This window comes from Rhinatrema bivittatum, chromosome 4, assembly GCF_901001135.1.
Source record: "Rhinatrema bivittatum chromosome 4, aRhiBiv1.1, whole genome shotgun sequence".
Taxonomy (NCBI): domain Eukaryota; kingdom Metazoa; phylum Chordata; class Amphibia; order Gymnophiona; family Rhinatrematidae; genus Rhinatrema; species Rhinatrema bivittatum.
The window spans coordinates 186586941-186604748 of NC_042618.1; the positions used below are offsets into that span (position 1 = coordinate 186586941).

Below are 17808 nucleotides of genomic sequence, written 5' to 3' on the forward strand. Positions count from 1 at the left end.
CCTCCCACTCACGACTGCCCCGGCTACAGGGGAACCAATAGGTTCCCTAGTAATCCTGAGGTTTGAAAATAAACCTCCTCACGCCCCCTCCCCCCTTTCCTACTCCTGCAGCACGAGCCTGGATACAGGCGCCCGCAGCTTCCCTCGCTTGTAAAACCCCGGCTTGCCAGGGAAAGGCCTGGCACCATATTACATTGGCCAGACGGATACAAGACCCGCCTAACCTTGCAGAATGCACATGTTTTATATACTTATTTTGTTCTCAAGACAGCAAGGAGTTTTGCACACACAAAATATGTCCATAAAATTGTGCATATTGGTTAGCACCCTCACATGGAAATCTGATGCTAAAAAGACATTAATAGTTATCCCAATGCATAAAGGTGCACAGGCTTAATCCGTGTTTAACTCTACAAATTTAACTCCTGATAAGAAATAGATTAAAGTTCTTGGGTTCAGTGTTAATCTATGGGGCTGAACTTTGAGTTGCTCATGTGGGGATCCTGCTCTCTGGATTTACATGCAAAAACATGGTTTGTGCACAAATGTTTTTCATGTATAAAATGATTTATGTGCATACAAGATGTTTTGTGCACTCAAAACATTTTGGTGCAGTTAAATTATATTTTATGCACATAAAATATGGTTTATGTGCACAAATCATGTTTTCTGTGCAAGGGTTTGTGTGCATTGTGTGTAGAACATAGTTTATGTGCATAAAAGTTGTGCTCCTAAAAAGCTGCATGCATAAAACATGAGTAGGAGCATAAAAATTGTGCTCCTAACTCAAGTTACTTGGAATTTACGAGCTGAAAGCATAATTTCTATAGAAATCATTTTCCTCACATAAATATGATTTATGTACACCCAAAATATTTTATAAACACAAAAGTTGTTTTCTACACAGAAAATATGGATTATGTGAATAAACCATGTTTTTATGCACATATAGGGCCTGATTTTCAAAAGCTTAAAACTGGGGTTTACATATGTAAATGCACTTTAGCCATGTAAGCAAGCTTTTGAAAATTGCTACAATATTTGCTGTTGAATTGTTAATAGGATTTACCTGCGATGAAGGCACTTAATGTGCGTAAATGGCTTTTGAAAATTGCTGCGATAGTATGTTACAATTACATGCGTAACTCCTTTGAAAATTGGCTTGCAAACATTTTTTATACACATTTTTGGGTTGGCATGCTTTTTTAAATTACCAATGTATTAGCATACTATTAGCTTACTGTAACAGGAGTTAAACATTTTTTTTGCCCGTATGTGAAGAAAGTGTGCACTGAATTTCAGGGCACAGCATATTACATCGCCCACTAAGGACGTTTATATGTTGGGTTGTGGCAAGCTTCCAAACAGTAGAAACCCTGCTAACATCAGTAGTCTGTTTAGTTTGCTAGTTTTTTTCACTTTGTAAAATATGTAGGTATGAACTTCTGGCAATATATTTTTATTTGGCATTCTCTTTTGAGGAAATAATTTGTGCCTTGTCATAAAAGGGTATTGTAGTAAATTAAAGAAATGTTTTGACCCAAAGCTGTGAAGTAAATATTTTTTAATTCATTTATTTTAATATAGAACCTACTGTGTTGGAGAAGTGTTGAAGTACTTTTCATGGTAATAATTGTTTGATTCCATCAAACAGTTTATTAAAAGTTTCATCATATCTCTATTGCTTCTTTCTTCACCCTTTGTCCAAGTCTGTTTTATTTAGGGATGAGGAGAGAGTGGGAGAATTGTTGAAGGGAGGGGGGAACAGTAAGTGAAGAGGAAGGAACCTTAGTAGCTCTAGAAGCTTGTATGTTTAAATATTTATAAGCCTTATAAATATTTCATCTCTGCCTAACTGCTTTGTTGGTTTTCTTTTACCCGATTTAAAGATACCTTTTGTTTTTAGAACTCCAAATATTTATAATCTAAAATTAGTACAATAGCAACTTAATTAAAATGTGCAATCCCCTCTAAGCTACTCTAAAAGCTGTATGTATGTATGTATATATATATATATATATATGTGTGTGTGTGTGTATGTGTGTGTGTGTATGTATGTGTATATATATATATATATATATATATATATATATATATAATAAATAAAATAAAACATTATTGTGCATAGTTTTCTTTTTCCTTAAAATCCCTGTTTTCCTCAGAATGTGGGCATACATGCAATAACAAATAAGTTTTATGAAGCTTGGCTTGTTACATATAATACAAAGTTAAGTACCTTATTTATTTTTGCTCCCTGTGGATTATCTTCAAAATGTTGTTTGAACAGTTGTCCTTCGAAAATGTCTGTCTCATAGTCATAAATGTTGATTGGTTCTTGTTGAATAGGTGGTGCTGACTTCATCAAAGGTGGAAGCATAAATAATAAAAGTGCAGGTTGCAAAATCTTCATTTTAGCAAACAGAATATGTGGCTGGTAAGTTGGAGGAAAACTGGTGGAGTGTTCACTTTGGGTGAATAATTTCCTGGAGTCAGAATATAAAAAAGGCAATCTGTCAAAACAATATTGAAAGCCTGGAGGACTAGTTGGCAGAGGTTTCTAAGGCAGGGGGACCATGGAACAACCATTAACCCTTTTGTTATATGTAGTGGTATTTTATTTAGCTCACAACAGTCAGGATGTAAATCCTTTCTGCACATATGTATGTAAACAAACAGGATTTAAAGAGCATTGTCTAACAATATTTTTTTTTACCCAATTTTAATGTTAGCATTTTCATTATTGAAGTTTTAACTCCATATGTTGCTCATTTTCATTTTTTGTTGCAGTGCCAGAGGATTTTATACAATGGGATAGTCTGTGTTTCCCAGCCATGCAAAGTATGGTTAGAACTGTAGCAACTAAGGAGATTTAATCATGTTCAAGAATATCTTATGTAGTATTTAACTGGTATTAGCTTTCAATAGCTAAGTGATCTGTTATGCTTTAATCATAAATTCATAAGCACTTATAAGCAGTGGTCTTTTGCTTCACAGTGTCATGTGATTGAATAGCTGGAGTGCATTTCAGACTAACTTTTGCACATTGTGATTTCAGAGTTCATTAGTGGTTTAAGATTAAACATTTCAGAATGTTACAAACTGGAGCAAATAAATGATCTCAGTTTCAAGTAAATAGTTTCTTTTTGACAATTTGCTTTCACTTTTAAAATATACCCTATGGCAAAAACAAAGCAAAATAAATAAAGCCTACCATTGTAGCAGGTATGGAGCTCTTCTCTCCTAGTTCTTGATGGAATTCTTATTAATATGTTAATCCCATGTGGCAGAGGAAAGCTATGGATAATTTCCAAGATGTTGAAATAAGTACTACCTTAAGAGATAGTCTTAAAAGCAGTTTTTGTGGGATGAAAGGAGGGCTGTTCCAGTATTTTTCCTCAGGGTAAAAGACAGTATCTCAGAACAGAGAATTGTATGCAGGATAATAATGCTAATAAGTCAACCATTTGAGTTTAGCTACTGCCTTTTAAGATATAAAGTTATTTGCATTTAACTTAGTATATGTAATCAGTAAATGGTTTTAATGAACCAAGTATTACCATGTGGAGTAAGGTCTTGTTTATAAAGTCATGTGTTTTTCATTTACATGAATGTGTCTGCTAGGAGCTGAAGCAACTGCCTTATTCTTTAAGAGTAAAAATTGTAGAGCCATTACATATGTAAATAACAGTTCTATGGTGCTTGAGTAATACGATTTTGTTAAGAAATGTGTTTTAAAAATTTTGCACACATTTCTTAGCATGTTAAAAAAAAAAAAAAAAAAAGGTTTACTACACTATACTAATATAATGATATGCATAGTGCATTTTGGCTATGAAAAGTGCATTAATGTGGGACAAACCTGTGCTAAGCTTAGTACATTCTTAGTGCATAGGCTCCAGTTCCTCTGTGCTAATTGGTCCAAAGTCAAAGGGCATCTTTATCCATATGTAAGCCCTGGACTGGGATCCTCTCTAGGAATTCAAAGGCATACAGTAAATCTTGGGGCTCCAGCTGTTTCACTTCCCATATAATCCATTGGGTTTAGGCTCTCCAGGCTTCTGTGGGTTGAGGGGAGAGGGCGGGAGAGAATAATTTCATAGGCATTGTCCTTTCACAATCTCAACTACAGACAGCAATAACCATTCTGGACTCTGATAAGGTTCCAACAAAACTTTACTGATAAGTGATTTTATAGTAGAATATAGTTCTGTGTACAAGTCCATTCTTCATGCAGTCCATAACACAAATTAGAATAAATCTTCAGTCCTTACTCGGTGTATGAGTAAAGGGCTTTTTCACCTTCATGTGCTTGTGGTCTTGGAAACAAAATAGGTAAGATGATTACTTGATTAATATGAAAAGCGGATATCACATTTGGTAAAATCTTTGGGTGCGTGCGAAGTAGCATTGTGTTGTGAAAAAATTGCATTTAATGAGAATAATGAACTTAGGCCTGAAGTTCACTGATTCTTCTGGCTGAAGTGATTGTGACTAGGAATAGTACTTTCCATGTGAGAAATTTGAGAGAAGCCAACTCCAGTGGCTCAAACGGAGGTTTCATTTGTGCCAGCACTATGTTCAGTTGCCATGGAACAGGAGGTTTGACAACTAGAGGTTTACAGCTGGATTTTTAAGGGCCTGAGTGTGTAAAACACAGGGGTTACGTACGTGGCTGGGCTTTGCGCATGCCGTGCATATTTTAAAAGGGGCCCGGTTGTGCGCTGTGACTCAAACAAGAGCCAGGACTTGGCAGAGGGGTGGTCCGGGGGGGGGGGGGGGCAGCGGGGGCTAGAGACGTCCGGTACAGCAGCCATTTGCAGGGTGCCGGTGCGCGCAACTTGCTACAGTTCCTTTGCAGGAGCAAAAAGGTAACAAAAATGGGGGGAACCTAGGATAGGGGGCGGGTAGGAAAGGGAGGTTAGGGTAGGGGGTAGGGAAGTTCCCTTCCAGTCCGCTCCTTAATTGGAATGGACTCGGAGGGAACTGGGGAAGCTGGGCGATGCGTTGCCGCACGATTATGGCCTATGTCTACCTCCCCTTGCATGCGCCGCCTGCAATTTTATAGCATGTGTGCACCGGTGCATGCATGTTATAAAATTGCATGTCCATATGCGCGTGCCGGGTAGCGCTCACACATGGATGTGTGCGTTCTTTTTTTTTAAAATCTACTCCTTAGTATGCCATAAACCTTTCATGAACTTGGATACCAATGGATGAGTTGAGATTGGCTTACTCAATTTGAAAATGGAAGGCCGCCATGTTACTAAGATGAACTCTCACTGATGGAGTACTGATACTTGAGGAAGTCAGAGAAAGTAAGTACTTAAATAGGTCTTTTGGTTCTCATGCGAATGGGTCCAAGGAAGTCTGTAGACACCAAGATGAGAACCTTTTCGATTTGAAATCCGTAAGCTCTTCTAGTAGATGGCCTCTGGGCAGACACCAATATATCCTCATCTTCTTTGGGTAAGGAGAAGTGCACAATCAGAGAATGTTCAACATTCATGCTATCAGGTTGAGGGAGGGAAGATTCTGATGATATAGACATCATTCCTCTTGAGTTAGTAAGGCTGGATCTGCCCCAAGATGAATCGGATGGTTAGTGGACAGCTGTACTAGGTCCACAAACCAAACTTGTCTTGACCATGCTAGAGCAATAAGAATTTGGCAGGATTGGTCCTCGAGAACTTTTTGCAATGTTCATGTCCCTGCTCTTCCCTACCCAGCAGTCATCTGACCACCTCTTTCCCACCCCTTCTTGCTCAGCATCCCCTGGCCTCCCCTCTTCCCTAACCCAGCAGACCTCACACCTCCATCTCTACCTCCACGTCCATCTCTCCTCCCTGCCCAGCAGCCCCCATCCCCTCCTGTCTCCTCCTGTCTCCACCTCTCCCCACTCAGGAACCCCAACCTCCTTTCTCTCACCCCTTCCTTCCTATCTTCCCTTGCCTTCCTGCTCAGCACATTTCCCCTTATCCTGGCTCCCAGCCAGCAGAAAAGCCTTCAGTCCAATCCAGAATCTTCCTCCCTCTTTACCAGCAGCAGATGAGGGCAAGAAGCATTTAGGAGAGGAAGAAGATGAGAAGGTAGTGGACGTCAGCAGTGGGGGTAAAGAGAGCATCAACAGCCTCACTGCCAGGTCAGGCAGGGGAAGATATAGTTGGTGTCCTGCCAGGCCCATATGAACAAGAGTTTGTGATATCTCGCTCTGATCTGGGTGAAGGAGGAGGGAGCAACCTCCCACTGAGCCAGGAAGAGAAGGAAACAAGAACAGCTTCCTGTTATACCCAATAAAGGAGAAGTCGGCCAATTCCAGCCCAGACTGATGAGGAAAGAGCAGTTTTCTGCTGGTTCTGCGACACACCTCCTAGGACCTCGTGACACACTAGTGTGTCCCGGCACACCTTTTTAGAACCCCTGGATTAAATAGTATGTTGGCAGCTGATTGTTGCAGGAATCACTTGTGTGGGTGAAATACTCTGCTGAGGCAATCTGTTAATGTGTAGGAAATTCCTGGGAGGTAGGTTACTTGCAGGACAGTTTGATGTTTATGTGCCCATTCCTATATTTTTATCACCTCCTGGTAGAGGGTCCATGACCCCATGCCACCTTGTTTGTTCACGAAGAATATTGCTACTTGATTGTCAGTTTGAATGACAAACTCTTTCCCTGTAAGAGATTATGTGAGAGTTGTCAAAGCATATTTGATTGCTTGCAATTTTAGAAGACTGATCTGAAATTATCTTTCTATTAATGACTATTGAGTTTGGAAGGGGCTTCTGTGGGCTTCCCATCCCTTTGTGGAAGCATCCATCGCCAATGCAATTTGATGAGAAAGCAGTTGAAGTGTCGCCCCCTCTTGCAGGATCAATGTTTGTAGCCACCATCGAAGCTTCTGTTTTATGCCTTATGAGACATTCACCGAGATCATCAAGGGTTGAGTTAATTGGTCCCATTAGGAGCACAGGCCCTATTGTAAGAGTTGCATGTGAAGACTGATCAGTGGAACTACATGAATTGCTGCTGCCATGTGTCCCAGAATGACTAGAATGTGCCTGCGGGTTTTCTGATCTGTGGTCAGCAGTTGATATATGTGTTCTGAGTAAGTTTGCCCATTTTGATGGAAAGAAATTATTTTCTTATAGGGAATCTATTCATGCTCCTATGAATTTTATTCTCTGGGTTGGAAATAGAATCAATTTTTCAAAGTTCACCAGGAAACCTAATGAATGTAGAAGAACAGCTTCCTGAGAAGCTGCTTTTATTAGCCAGATATCTAGGTACAGGAAGATCTGGATACACTGACAACGAAGGTGTGCTGCTTCTACAGTTAGGCATTGATGAAGATCATCAGTACTACTGATAGTCCAAAGGGGGAGTATTCGGTACTGGCAATGAAAGAAGTTCACCAAAAATCTTAGAAAAAGCCAGTTGGAGGGGTGGATGGGGAATATGAGCATAAGCGTCCTTCAGATTCAGGGCACACATCCTTTACTCCTTTTGAATGAAGGGGAGAATTGTGTGAAGGGAGTTAATTTTGAATTTCTCCCAGAGCAGATTCTTGTTCAGACTTCTTAACTCCAGAATGAGTGTCAATCCCATGGTTTTCTTGGTGATGAAGTAGTGGGAGTAGAACCCCTGGCTGTGCTGGTTGGGATGGAACAGGTACTTTTTCTTTTTTTTTATAAAAAAAAGCCAATAAATAAATAAAATAAAATTCAAGAAAGATACAGTTGTCATGGAGAAGGTGCAGAGAAGGGTGACCAAAATGATAAAGGGGATGGAACTGCTCCCCTATGAGGAAAGATTAAAGAAGTTAGGGCTGTTCAGCTTGGAGAAGAGATGGCTGAGGCAGGAGATGATAGAGGTCTTTAAAATCATGAGAGGTCTAAAACAGGTAAATGTGAATTGGTTATTTACTCTTTTGGATAATAGAAGGACTAGGGGGCACTCCATGAAGTTAGCAAGTAGCACATTTAAAACAAATCAGAGAAAATTATTTTTCACTCAACACACAATTAAACTCCATAATTTGTTGCCAGGAGATGTGGTTAGTGCAGTTAGTGTAGCTGGGTTTAGAAAAGGTTTGTATAAGTTCTTGGAGAAGTCATTACCTGCTATTAACCAAGCTGGCTTAGAAAATAGCCACTGCTAGTACTACCATCAGTAGCGTGGGATATACTTAGTGTTTGGGTACTTGCCAGGTACTTGTAGCCTGGATTGGCCACTGTTGGAAACAGAATGCTGGGCTTGATAGACCCTTGGTTTGACCCAGTATGGCAATTTCTTATGTTCTGAATGAAACAAACCTTATCATTGCATTCGTTTTAAATGAATGTCCCCTTTTTTGGGTCAGACAGTTAGGATTTTTCCAGGTCTTGCAAGAGTCACTCAAGAAAGGAGGAAAGGAGCCTCATTTCTTTTGAAATATCCTTTCATGTGTGTTAAGTTTAAAGCAGATTTTTTTTTTTTTGTTCCAGAACAGTTACAAACCTATATAGATTCTAAGAATATTACTTTAAAGTACTATTAAAGCATAGAATGAGGCCCAAAGCAGGGGCTGTGGCCTGGGCCTAGGCCACAACCTGAGACCCCCCTCCCCCCTGAGCAATAACTTATGATCTGATGGATATCCACGGAATCGACCTGGCCGGGTCCTGACGCTGGGGCCTCAACCTGAACCCACCCTTGATGCTGGGACCCAGGCATAGGCCATACATAACAAATTGGCTATCCGATGGGGTGAATGTGATGGAGTTAAGTCTGGTGTAACCCCAGGGGCGGTGTCAGCTGAAGAAGAACAGAAGAAAGAGAAGGACATTGTTGGAGCTGCTACAAGGCCTGGGCTTGACCCTAGGCTGAGGCCCAGGCGTTGGGATACAGCCTCCAGGCTGGGTCTGGGCCAAGACCCTGTCGTTGGGATCTGGCCTAGGCTGAGGCCCAGGCCCAGGCATTGGACCGGTCCACAGCATTAGGACCTGGATTTCATGCCTGGCCTTGGGCTGTGGCATAGGGCAAGGTGTAGGGACCCAGCCTCTGGGCCAAACCCTGGCATTGGGACCTGGCCTCTGGGCTGGTTTGTGATGTCAAACCTGGACCTGAGGCCTGTCCTAGGCATTGGGCCTGGGTCCAGGTTGAAGCTGCAGCATTGGGCCCCGGGCATAGTCCAAGGCATTGGCCTTGCATTAGCTGAGGCTGAGGTAATGGAGACCTACCGCATTCTCGGCCTATGCAAGGCTGAGGCTTTGGCCCGGGCCTTGGCCTCGCCAGCAGATCCCCACCGGACCAGGTATATGAGGAGCCAGGGGGGATCCTGGCTCCTGCTATTTTTTCAGGTGGGTGGGAGGGTGGGACAGGAGGCCTTCGGAGGCCCCATTTTCTTTTTTTTTGCCCTTTTTTTTTTTTCCCCACACGAATGAAACAAGTCTAACATTTCATGAACTGAAATTCGTGGGAAAAACCTCCTAAAAGGAAACTGAAAAACGAAAAAGAATTTCTTTCCCCTTGCACGCCTCAATTGCCAGTGGCAGTTAACAATCCAAAGGGCTGAGTGATGTTTCGTCTTCAGACAAAAATGGTGCTCCTCCATTAGCATTGGCAATTCTTTCAACTGACTGCAAATACAGTGATGGAAAGCTAGCCAGAAGAAATTGGCATCATGGAAGGAAAATCCCTCACCTTCCCTTTCCTCTTAAAAGGCATCTCAAGAATGGAAAAGGTAAAATCAACAGAGTAGGACAGCAGAATTTGGGGCTAACTCATGCTGCCATCTCGACTCCTCCCCCAAAAATAATTTTTTTAACTACTCAAATTAAATATTCTTGCAAGTCATAAAATACCCATATTAGCGTGAATCACAAATTATATGTCATTTGTTACTACATAGGTAATATGGACCGATCAGATTAAATTGTATGGTGTAATTTCTCTTCTCAGGAGGAGGGGAGGTAAGATGGGGCAGTATATTTGTGATTGGTAGATGCAAACTTTTCTGATAAATATTGTTGTGATGCACGAGTGTATAAATAGGTATCATCCTCTGTACAGTTTATTAGATGTTATAGCTTGATGTGCTATGGTGTTTAAATAAATTTGTCACAGTTTCACCTCCTGTGCAGTCTCTCCATGCCAAGGTTCAGCCTGCTGCTTAATCTTTCCTTCACCAGGGATCCTCAACTTTCCCTGCTCACTGCCTTGCTTGTTGCCTCCTTTCTGTTCATCTGAAGCTCCAACCATTTTAAACCCAGCCTGTATAATGCCCTAGTGCTCTTTTACCTGGCCACTTTTATAACTCCATTCTATCTTGCCTAGCCTTGTAGCCTCTGGGCCTCTTGCCTTGCCTTGTGGCCTCCAAGCCTTCTGCTTTGCCTTGGGGCCTATCCAGGCCCTTCTGCCTTGCTCTGCGCCCTCTCATGTCTCCCAGCTCTGTGCCCTCCTGGGCTTTTCTGTCTTACCCTTATGGCCTTCGGGTGATCAACTTTGTTTACAGCAAGAATGCCCACCTAATTTCTCTCACTTCCAGAAAAATTGCAAGGATGGGGGGGGGGGGGGGGGAAGGGTGGCTCTTATTTTTAATAATAAATATAGGATTATTGAAGTTGAAATGCATAATCTTAATTTTATTAAAGCTTTGCTTATTAGAATTGGTCATTCTGTTTTTTTATTGGCTTTCAATCATATATAATCCTCCTAATAGAACAATACCTTCCCTAAATGAGACTCTTGAGCTGCTCACTGAGTGTGCTGCTAAATTTTACAATTTAATTATTGTTGGGGATTTTAATATGCACGCTGAAAATCCAACTCAATGGACCTGATATAAATTTTTTAGTAGTTTTAAAGGCTTTAGAATTTACTCAGCATATGAAAATTCCTACTTATGTTGCAGGTCACATGTTGGACCTGGTTTTTACTTCAGGTATGGTGGAATTATCACATTCTCCTACCCCATTCTCATTTTCTTGGTCAGAACATTCTTTACTCATTTTCTCCTTTAATGGTCAGAAACCCAAGAAAAGTAAAATTCCAAATGAAGACGTTTTGATGAAATTTAAGTGATACTGACCTAGAAGGATTGGCTTCTGAAGTTTCAAGGGTTTCCCTCAAACTTTGGTGTGTATAAGGGTATTTCAAAGGGTTTTTATGGAGGCAAGTCAGTTGGCGGTGAAGAAGCAGCTGAACTTACACCAAGTTAGGGTCTCTTATTTAGTTCTGCACTTGACAAATTAGCCCCATGAAAACATTTTAGAAGTTCAAGAGTCTCAATGAACTGGTATCATCCAAGACTTAAATTATTAGAGAGACAAGTTTGTCAATGGGAGCAGATAGGGAGGAAAACAAAACCAGACCAGAGTAAAGAGTCTTTTATTAATGTAATTAATCACTATAAATTAGAGCTAAAAAAAACAAAGTTCTCTTTAATTTCAAAGCAATTAGGGCAAGCAGAGAGCATTTCCGATAACTGATTGCCAATTTTAAACAACTATCTGGTTTAAGAAGTGAAACTCAAACTGATAATCAGTAACTGAAGAATATTTTGCTAATTTTTTTTTTAGAAGTAAGATTGATAGCATATGGACAGAATTTACTAATGTGATTATGGAAACTCCAAATAAGAAAACTAAATTGGATCAGGTTCTTATTAAAGCACTGTCTGAAGTTTTAGAGGAGGAGCTTCAGGATTTTAAGTGCTGTGGGAAGAGTTATTGGAAAGCCTTTAACCCAGCATGGGAAAGATTTTCACAATCTATGAATAATGTTACCTCTGAGTTGAATATAAAGAAAAACAATATTTAAATATTAAGTTTCAGAAAAAAAACAATAAAAAAAATATTATCCAAAACTTAACAAACTCTTAAATTTCTTTGAATTTTGGAACTTTATATGCTGGATCTCTTAAATAGATCCATTGCCTGCCTACCTCATTGGTAGATCTATCAGAAATATTGTTTAGTTTTATTAACTCTTAAGTGAGAGAGCATTCCCAAACTCTCTGAAAGTGTCATTAGTTTGCCCAAATAATAAAAAAAAAAAGGCCCTACGAATTTGAACTACTCTTGGCCAGCTTCCTTTTCTACTGAAGTTAATGGAGGAAGTTGTTGCTGCACTGTTGATGGACTATATACTGTTAATATTAATGCTCTACATCCCTGGCAGTCTGGCTTCAGAAAGCAGTACAACCATAAAAATGAGTCTTAGCACTAACCAATAAAGTAAGACTTAATCTGGATAAAGGAAAGAAGATCTGAGTGCGGCTTTTGACCTTATTGATAATGAACTGCTGTTAACTTGATTGACTGAACATGGAATTACTGGAGTAGTCATTATGACTACTCCAGTAATTCCAATCTATCTAGTCTATCCTTATTTCTTCTCTCTCTAGATCTTCCTGTTCTTCTTTTCTCATCCCCATTCCTTCGAAACCCCTTTTAGATGTAACTTTTATTTTCTGTTCCTTCTGTTAAGTTGTTACCCCAGTTGTATGTAAACCGATGTGATATTCATTTGAATGTCGGTATATAAAAGTTATAAATAAATAAATAAATAAATACGGTTTAAGTCTTTCTTGTCAGACAGAGTTTTTCAAGTGGAATGGTAAATAGTCTGCTCCAAAGCTGATGACATGTGGCCCCAGGTTTGATCCTTCCTTCCCTGCTTTTTAATTTGTTTTTGCACCTCAGATCTTGAAGTTAACCATGTCAGTCTTTTTTTTTTGTTTTCTTTAAGCATGATTAGGAGAGTAAAGCTTCTTCTCCCAGGACAAGCAGGATGGTAGTCCTCACATATATGGGTGACGTCACTGGATGGAGCCCCATCAGGGAAAACTTTTCTGTCAAAGTTTCTAGAACTTTTGACTGGCACACTGAGCATGCCCAGCATGCCATGATCTCTCGAGCCACAGGGATCTCCCTTCAGTCTCTTTTTTTCCACACTGCAGTTTGCCTCGCAGTTAGGAGCTCTGTGAGAATTCTCACACATATTTCCTCACGGAAAATATCTTTAATTTACTTCAGAAAACATTCCCTCATAGGGTTCTCCCATCGGTAAAAGTTTTTCCACTGGTGAGTAGAAATATTACTCTGGGTCGGTTCCCGCCCGCACTTTGTTTGGTGCCTGCAGGCTATCGACCAATTTTGGGCCTATTCCCTGCCATTATGGCAACAGGTTTCCAAAAAAGTCCGAAATGTCCCTGAACCATGTCGATTACCAACCCACATGGTGTCTGTGTGCTGTGCCTTGGCTCATCACATGACGTCTCTACGTGCCCAAGTTGTGCCCAGATGACAACAAAGGGTAGGCGGGCTCGCCTTGACAAGATGGAGACCCTGTTTAAAATTAAACTAACTCCATCGACGTCAACCCAATCGTCACCGGCAGGAGCATCGAAAAAATTGATCATAAAACCCTGCCGGGAGCACCAGGGTAACAGTGATTGTCCATCACCGACTCCGTCCAAGTCATCGACAGCATCCATCTCTGCGCTGCGGAAAGACCGGCCGAGCACCGACACCGGCACTGACATGAGTTCACACCCGGTGCTGGAACCAACACCACATCGGCCTCGATGGCTATCAAGCCGCTTGTGGACACGGGTAGAGGAGCTGCTTACACCCTCTACACCGGAACAACCAAAGCACAAGGCGATCCCCACCGATATCAGTGCCGGGTACTGAGCCCCCACAGATCCCTGTGGAGCAGCCAGTAACCCCTAGCCTGCCACCCCCTGTAGCTGTGCTATCAACACCAGCTTCAAGGGAGGTACTGGACGGTTTTATCTGCCAGGCAGTGCTCGATGCCCTCCTAGACCTACAGCCACCGGTGCTGGCCCCTATACCAGCACCGACACCAGAGACATCGATGTTTGCACCATTGCTAACTAGTTTGGATACACTTATCAGTGCCCTTCCAACACAACCCGGGCCACCGATGCCAAAGTAACCCGTGCAGCCTCCGAAAGACCCGATTCCCATTCCCGGGTCTTCAGATTTCAAGGGCACTGATTCCAGCTGAATTTCACCGATGCCTCAACTGATGCCTTGTCCATCAGGGCTCTCGGGCCCAAGATGCCCACAGTTCCCATCGATGCCCCCGGTGCCACCGAAGCTTCCATCGATGTCACTGCAACATCCATCGAGGCCATCGAAAGATCCATCGGTGCCAGTACGTCCTACACCACCAGCTTTCTTTCCTCGTTCAGGATCTTGACCAGAAATCCAGTCCTTGACCAGCGAATCCAATCCTTGCTAACTTGGTTTGTTAGCAAATGAAGGGCAGGCTAAATACTAGGATGTGCTGATGTCACTTGGAGGGGACGCCCCCGAGGTTCCCGCCATGACGTGGATAAAGATGTGGGTGGCGTGCGCGCACCCTAGGAGGCCCTTAGGAGAAACATGGCGAACGCTGTTGCCGATCCGGGGACGCAGGAGAGAGCGGCATGAGGATGCGGTGGCAACCAGCCTCCCAAGGCTTGAGGAGAGAGAAGGAAGAAAGGTGAGGTACAGAGGTCGAAGCCGTCTGAGACTGACAGACGCAACAATATGAGTATATTTCTGCCTTGCTAAAATGTTTCACTGGCTACCTGTTAGAACCAGAATTGTTTTCAGAGTTCTCTGTGTATCACATAGGACACTTAATAGAGGGACTCTAGTTACCTCAGTAAACTTGACTTTTGAGATCTTCACAATTAGACCTTTTAAAGTTGCCATCTTTTACAGAACTAAGACTAGAGCATTCCAGAGAGGCAGTCATTCAATATCAAGCCCCACTCCAATGAAATTCCCTCCCATTAGATCTCATAGAGACATTTTTTTTAAATTTAGAAAGTTAATCAAAATCTTTCATTTGATAAATTGTTTGAGGACTAGAGGCAGTCTTCTTTGTTAGTTATTTTTTTTTAGCTGATATTAGATGAAGGCTTTGAATCTGTGTTTTTATAAATCTACTTTTTTTTTTTTATAAAGTTCTATTTTTATGGTATTTTTAATTTGTGATTTTTTTTACCATGTTTATTTAATTATTTATATGTATTTGATGATTTATTAGCGTATACCAATTTGATGTTCTTGAAAGTCAATTTATTAAAATAAAATTGCCAAGGCCCCTGCCATAGAAACTGAAGTTGAAGAAACCCAAAATTAGTGGGTTAAATGCTTGCAGGTTTGGGTGCTGTATGCCCATCATGGATAACTATAGTGAGTGGTAACATTCCCTAGGTCCTTACCATGATACTCCAGATTGCCTGAATTGTAGCTTGATGTTTCCACAGTGTCTTCAGACCCATGCCTGAAGAAGCAAGATCTGCAGAAGTCAGTCTTAGATAAGGCCCTGAAGCCTCACGAGAGGGTGGGCAGCACAGCCACTCTTCCTCCTCCCCCTGGAACAAGGCCTCTTCAGACTCCCAACACTATAAAAGGTATCAGTTGTGCCAGGCATTGGTCTCTCCTTCTTCCTGAGTGTCATCTGAGAAGGCTTCTCCCCATGCAACCCCATTGGCACCGATTTCTAGATCCATAACAAATCAGGGTCTGAGCTTGGCGTAAAGGCTAAGGCATCAGAAGAGGTGCAGAGAAGATTTCTAAATGATGAGGGATCCTCTCTGGGGCTGTCTCCCTCGACGCTGAAGAGATCAGTGCCATTGGCTTAGGGTTTTTCTAGAACAGGTCCCAAATCATCATTGAGAACATCCTCTACACAAGTAGCATCGTTTTCCATGGCATGAAGGACCTCCATGGCATTGGTCAGCTTATTCTTTCCAGAAACCCTAGTGCAGTTGCATTCAAGAGCTCCCTCAGTTGCATTGGCACAGATCAAGACGCCCTTGGTACAGAGCATCTTGGCACAGATGGCACCATCAGTTTCATTGGTGTGGAGTACTTGGGAGCCAAGAGCCATACAGCAATCTGAAATGGCACAAAGAATAATACCAGCACTTGTGATGCAACCTGACTCCATCCAGTGGCACGACTAGCGTAGAGTGTGTTGACACCAAGTCCCAGTGCCTGCTTCTTTGTGCTTTTTGGCATTGCCTGCCATTGAGGAGTCCAGGGAAGAGGAACCCATCTGGATATCAAAGGAGGATATGTCCCCATCTATTCCAGCGCGAAGGCTTTTATGACCTCAAGACAACTGTCTGAGATGGTGAGGAGTTTTATTACTTTCTTCCTTCCTGAGGACCAGAGAGTAAGGATGAACCCTCTCCTGTAAAGGATCAAGGAACTTTTTCCATATAGTGGGGTTCAATCCTTCCTGCCACAATGGGGATATATCACAAAGGACAAATGGGTCCTGAGAATTGTGAAGTATGGCTACCTCTTGTGTTTTTCACTTCTCACACCCTCCCTTAACCTGGCAGACAATGAGGTTTGGTTCTGATCTTGTTCAGATGAATCAGCTACTGCTGTAAGTAACATGCTTTCTACATCAGAGGCCCAGAGTCTGTCCTTTCATGGGATGTAGCACAGGATTTTACTTCTGGAGGTACTTAATTCCAAGAAGTCTGGTGGGCTATATAAGGCTTATATTGGGTTTGTGGAGCTTGTACAAGTTGTTGGTCCAGGAGGACTTCAAAATGAATTTGCTCCAGACAATTCTGTCATTCATTCAGCTGAAGGATTGGCTGTGTGCTTTGGATCTAAAGGATTCTTATGCATATATCCCCATTCACCCTGCCTACTGGAAATTCCTCAGGTTTATGGTAGAAGACATACACTATCAGTACAAGTTGCTCCTGTGTGCTTTCTTGGCTGTGCCGAGAGTTGTCACAAAGTCTCTGATAATTGTAGCAATGCAGCTACTGGAGAGGTCTGTATATTTCCACAGCTGGACACATGGTCAGTGACAGGCCCCTCCCCATTGAACATCCTGGAATCATTCTGCATGATGATTTAACTTCTGAGTCCCTGGGGTTCATTGTCAATTTTTCCAAGTCCAATTTAGTTCCATCCCAGAGGATTCTGTTCATAGGAGCCTGGATTAGCTCGCTACAAGAAAAAACCTTTCTGATAGTCAAAAGGTCCAGGATTCTAGTGGGCTTGCGAGGTCCCTTCTTCACAATCATGTGACAGCAAAGTCAGTTCTTGTCCTGCTAAGCCACATGGCAGCAGCGCTCCATGTAGTGCTTCCACCGGGTCCTTATGTATCAATGGAATTGATGGCTTCAACTGTTTTCTCATCAGATATTAGTGCCCCTCTAGATACGAGCCTGTCTGCAGTGGTGAATAGACCTGGAGGTTCTAGGGATAGGACTTAACATTGCGAGTCTCAGTACATCAAGTATTGCTATCAACTTCTCCTTCAGAGGGTTGGGGTAAACATGGGTTTCTCATGGACCCAAGGAGCTTGATCCCAATTGGAAAGCATTTTTTAGAGCAACTTGCTGAAGCTGCAGGCCATCTGATATGCATTATGAACTTTATTCAACCTGCTCTCAGTCAGGCAAATCATGATCTAAATGGACAATCAGGTGGCCATATTGTATATAAACATATATGGAAGCATGGGATTATATGCCCTCTGTAAGAGGCCCTGTGGATTTGTTCATTGGCCTGTTATCACAATTCATGTCTCCAGGCATCCTGTCTCCCAGGCATTCGGAATTCACTGGTGGGCCAGCTGAGCAGAGTTCTGCACCTTTATGAATGGTCTCTAGATTAGGAGGTTGTGGATGACCTGTTTTTCTATTGGGGAACCATGGTGATTTTCCTGTTTGCATTGGAGGACAACTGGAAAGTCTCTCGAACTACAGTTCAGCTCTCAGTGCTTTCATGCTAAATTGGAGCATTGGTCTCTCTACTCAAACCCTCCAATTTC

At 42.0% G+C, this 17808-nt stretch overlaps 2 protein-coding genes across 2 annotated transcripts in view; one reads left to right on the plus strand and one right to left on the minus strand.

Moving 5' to 3' along the window:
• Positions 1 to 3313, minus strand: part of OGN (osteoglycin) — a 75310-nt gene extending 71997 nt beyond the window's left edge. The window contains exons 1-2 of the mRNA XM_029599390.1: positions 3212 to 3313; positions 2237 to 2483 (exon numbers count right to left, since the gene is read on the minus strand). Of these exons, the coding sequence (XP_029455250.1) occupies positions 2237 to 2410 (174 nt within the window). The 5' untranslated portion in view covers positions 2411 to 2483; positions 3212 to 3313. The remainder of the gene's footprint in view (positions 1 to 2236; positions 2484 to 3211) is intronic.
• CENPP (centromere protein P) overlaps positions 1 to 17808 on the plus strand; it is a 685914-nt gene that overhangs the window by 156678 nt on the left and 511428 nt on the right. The window lies entirely within an intron of this gene.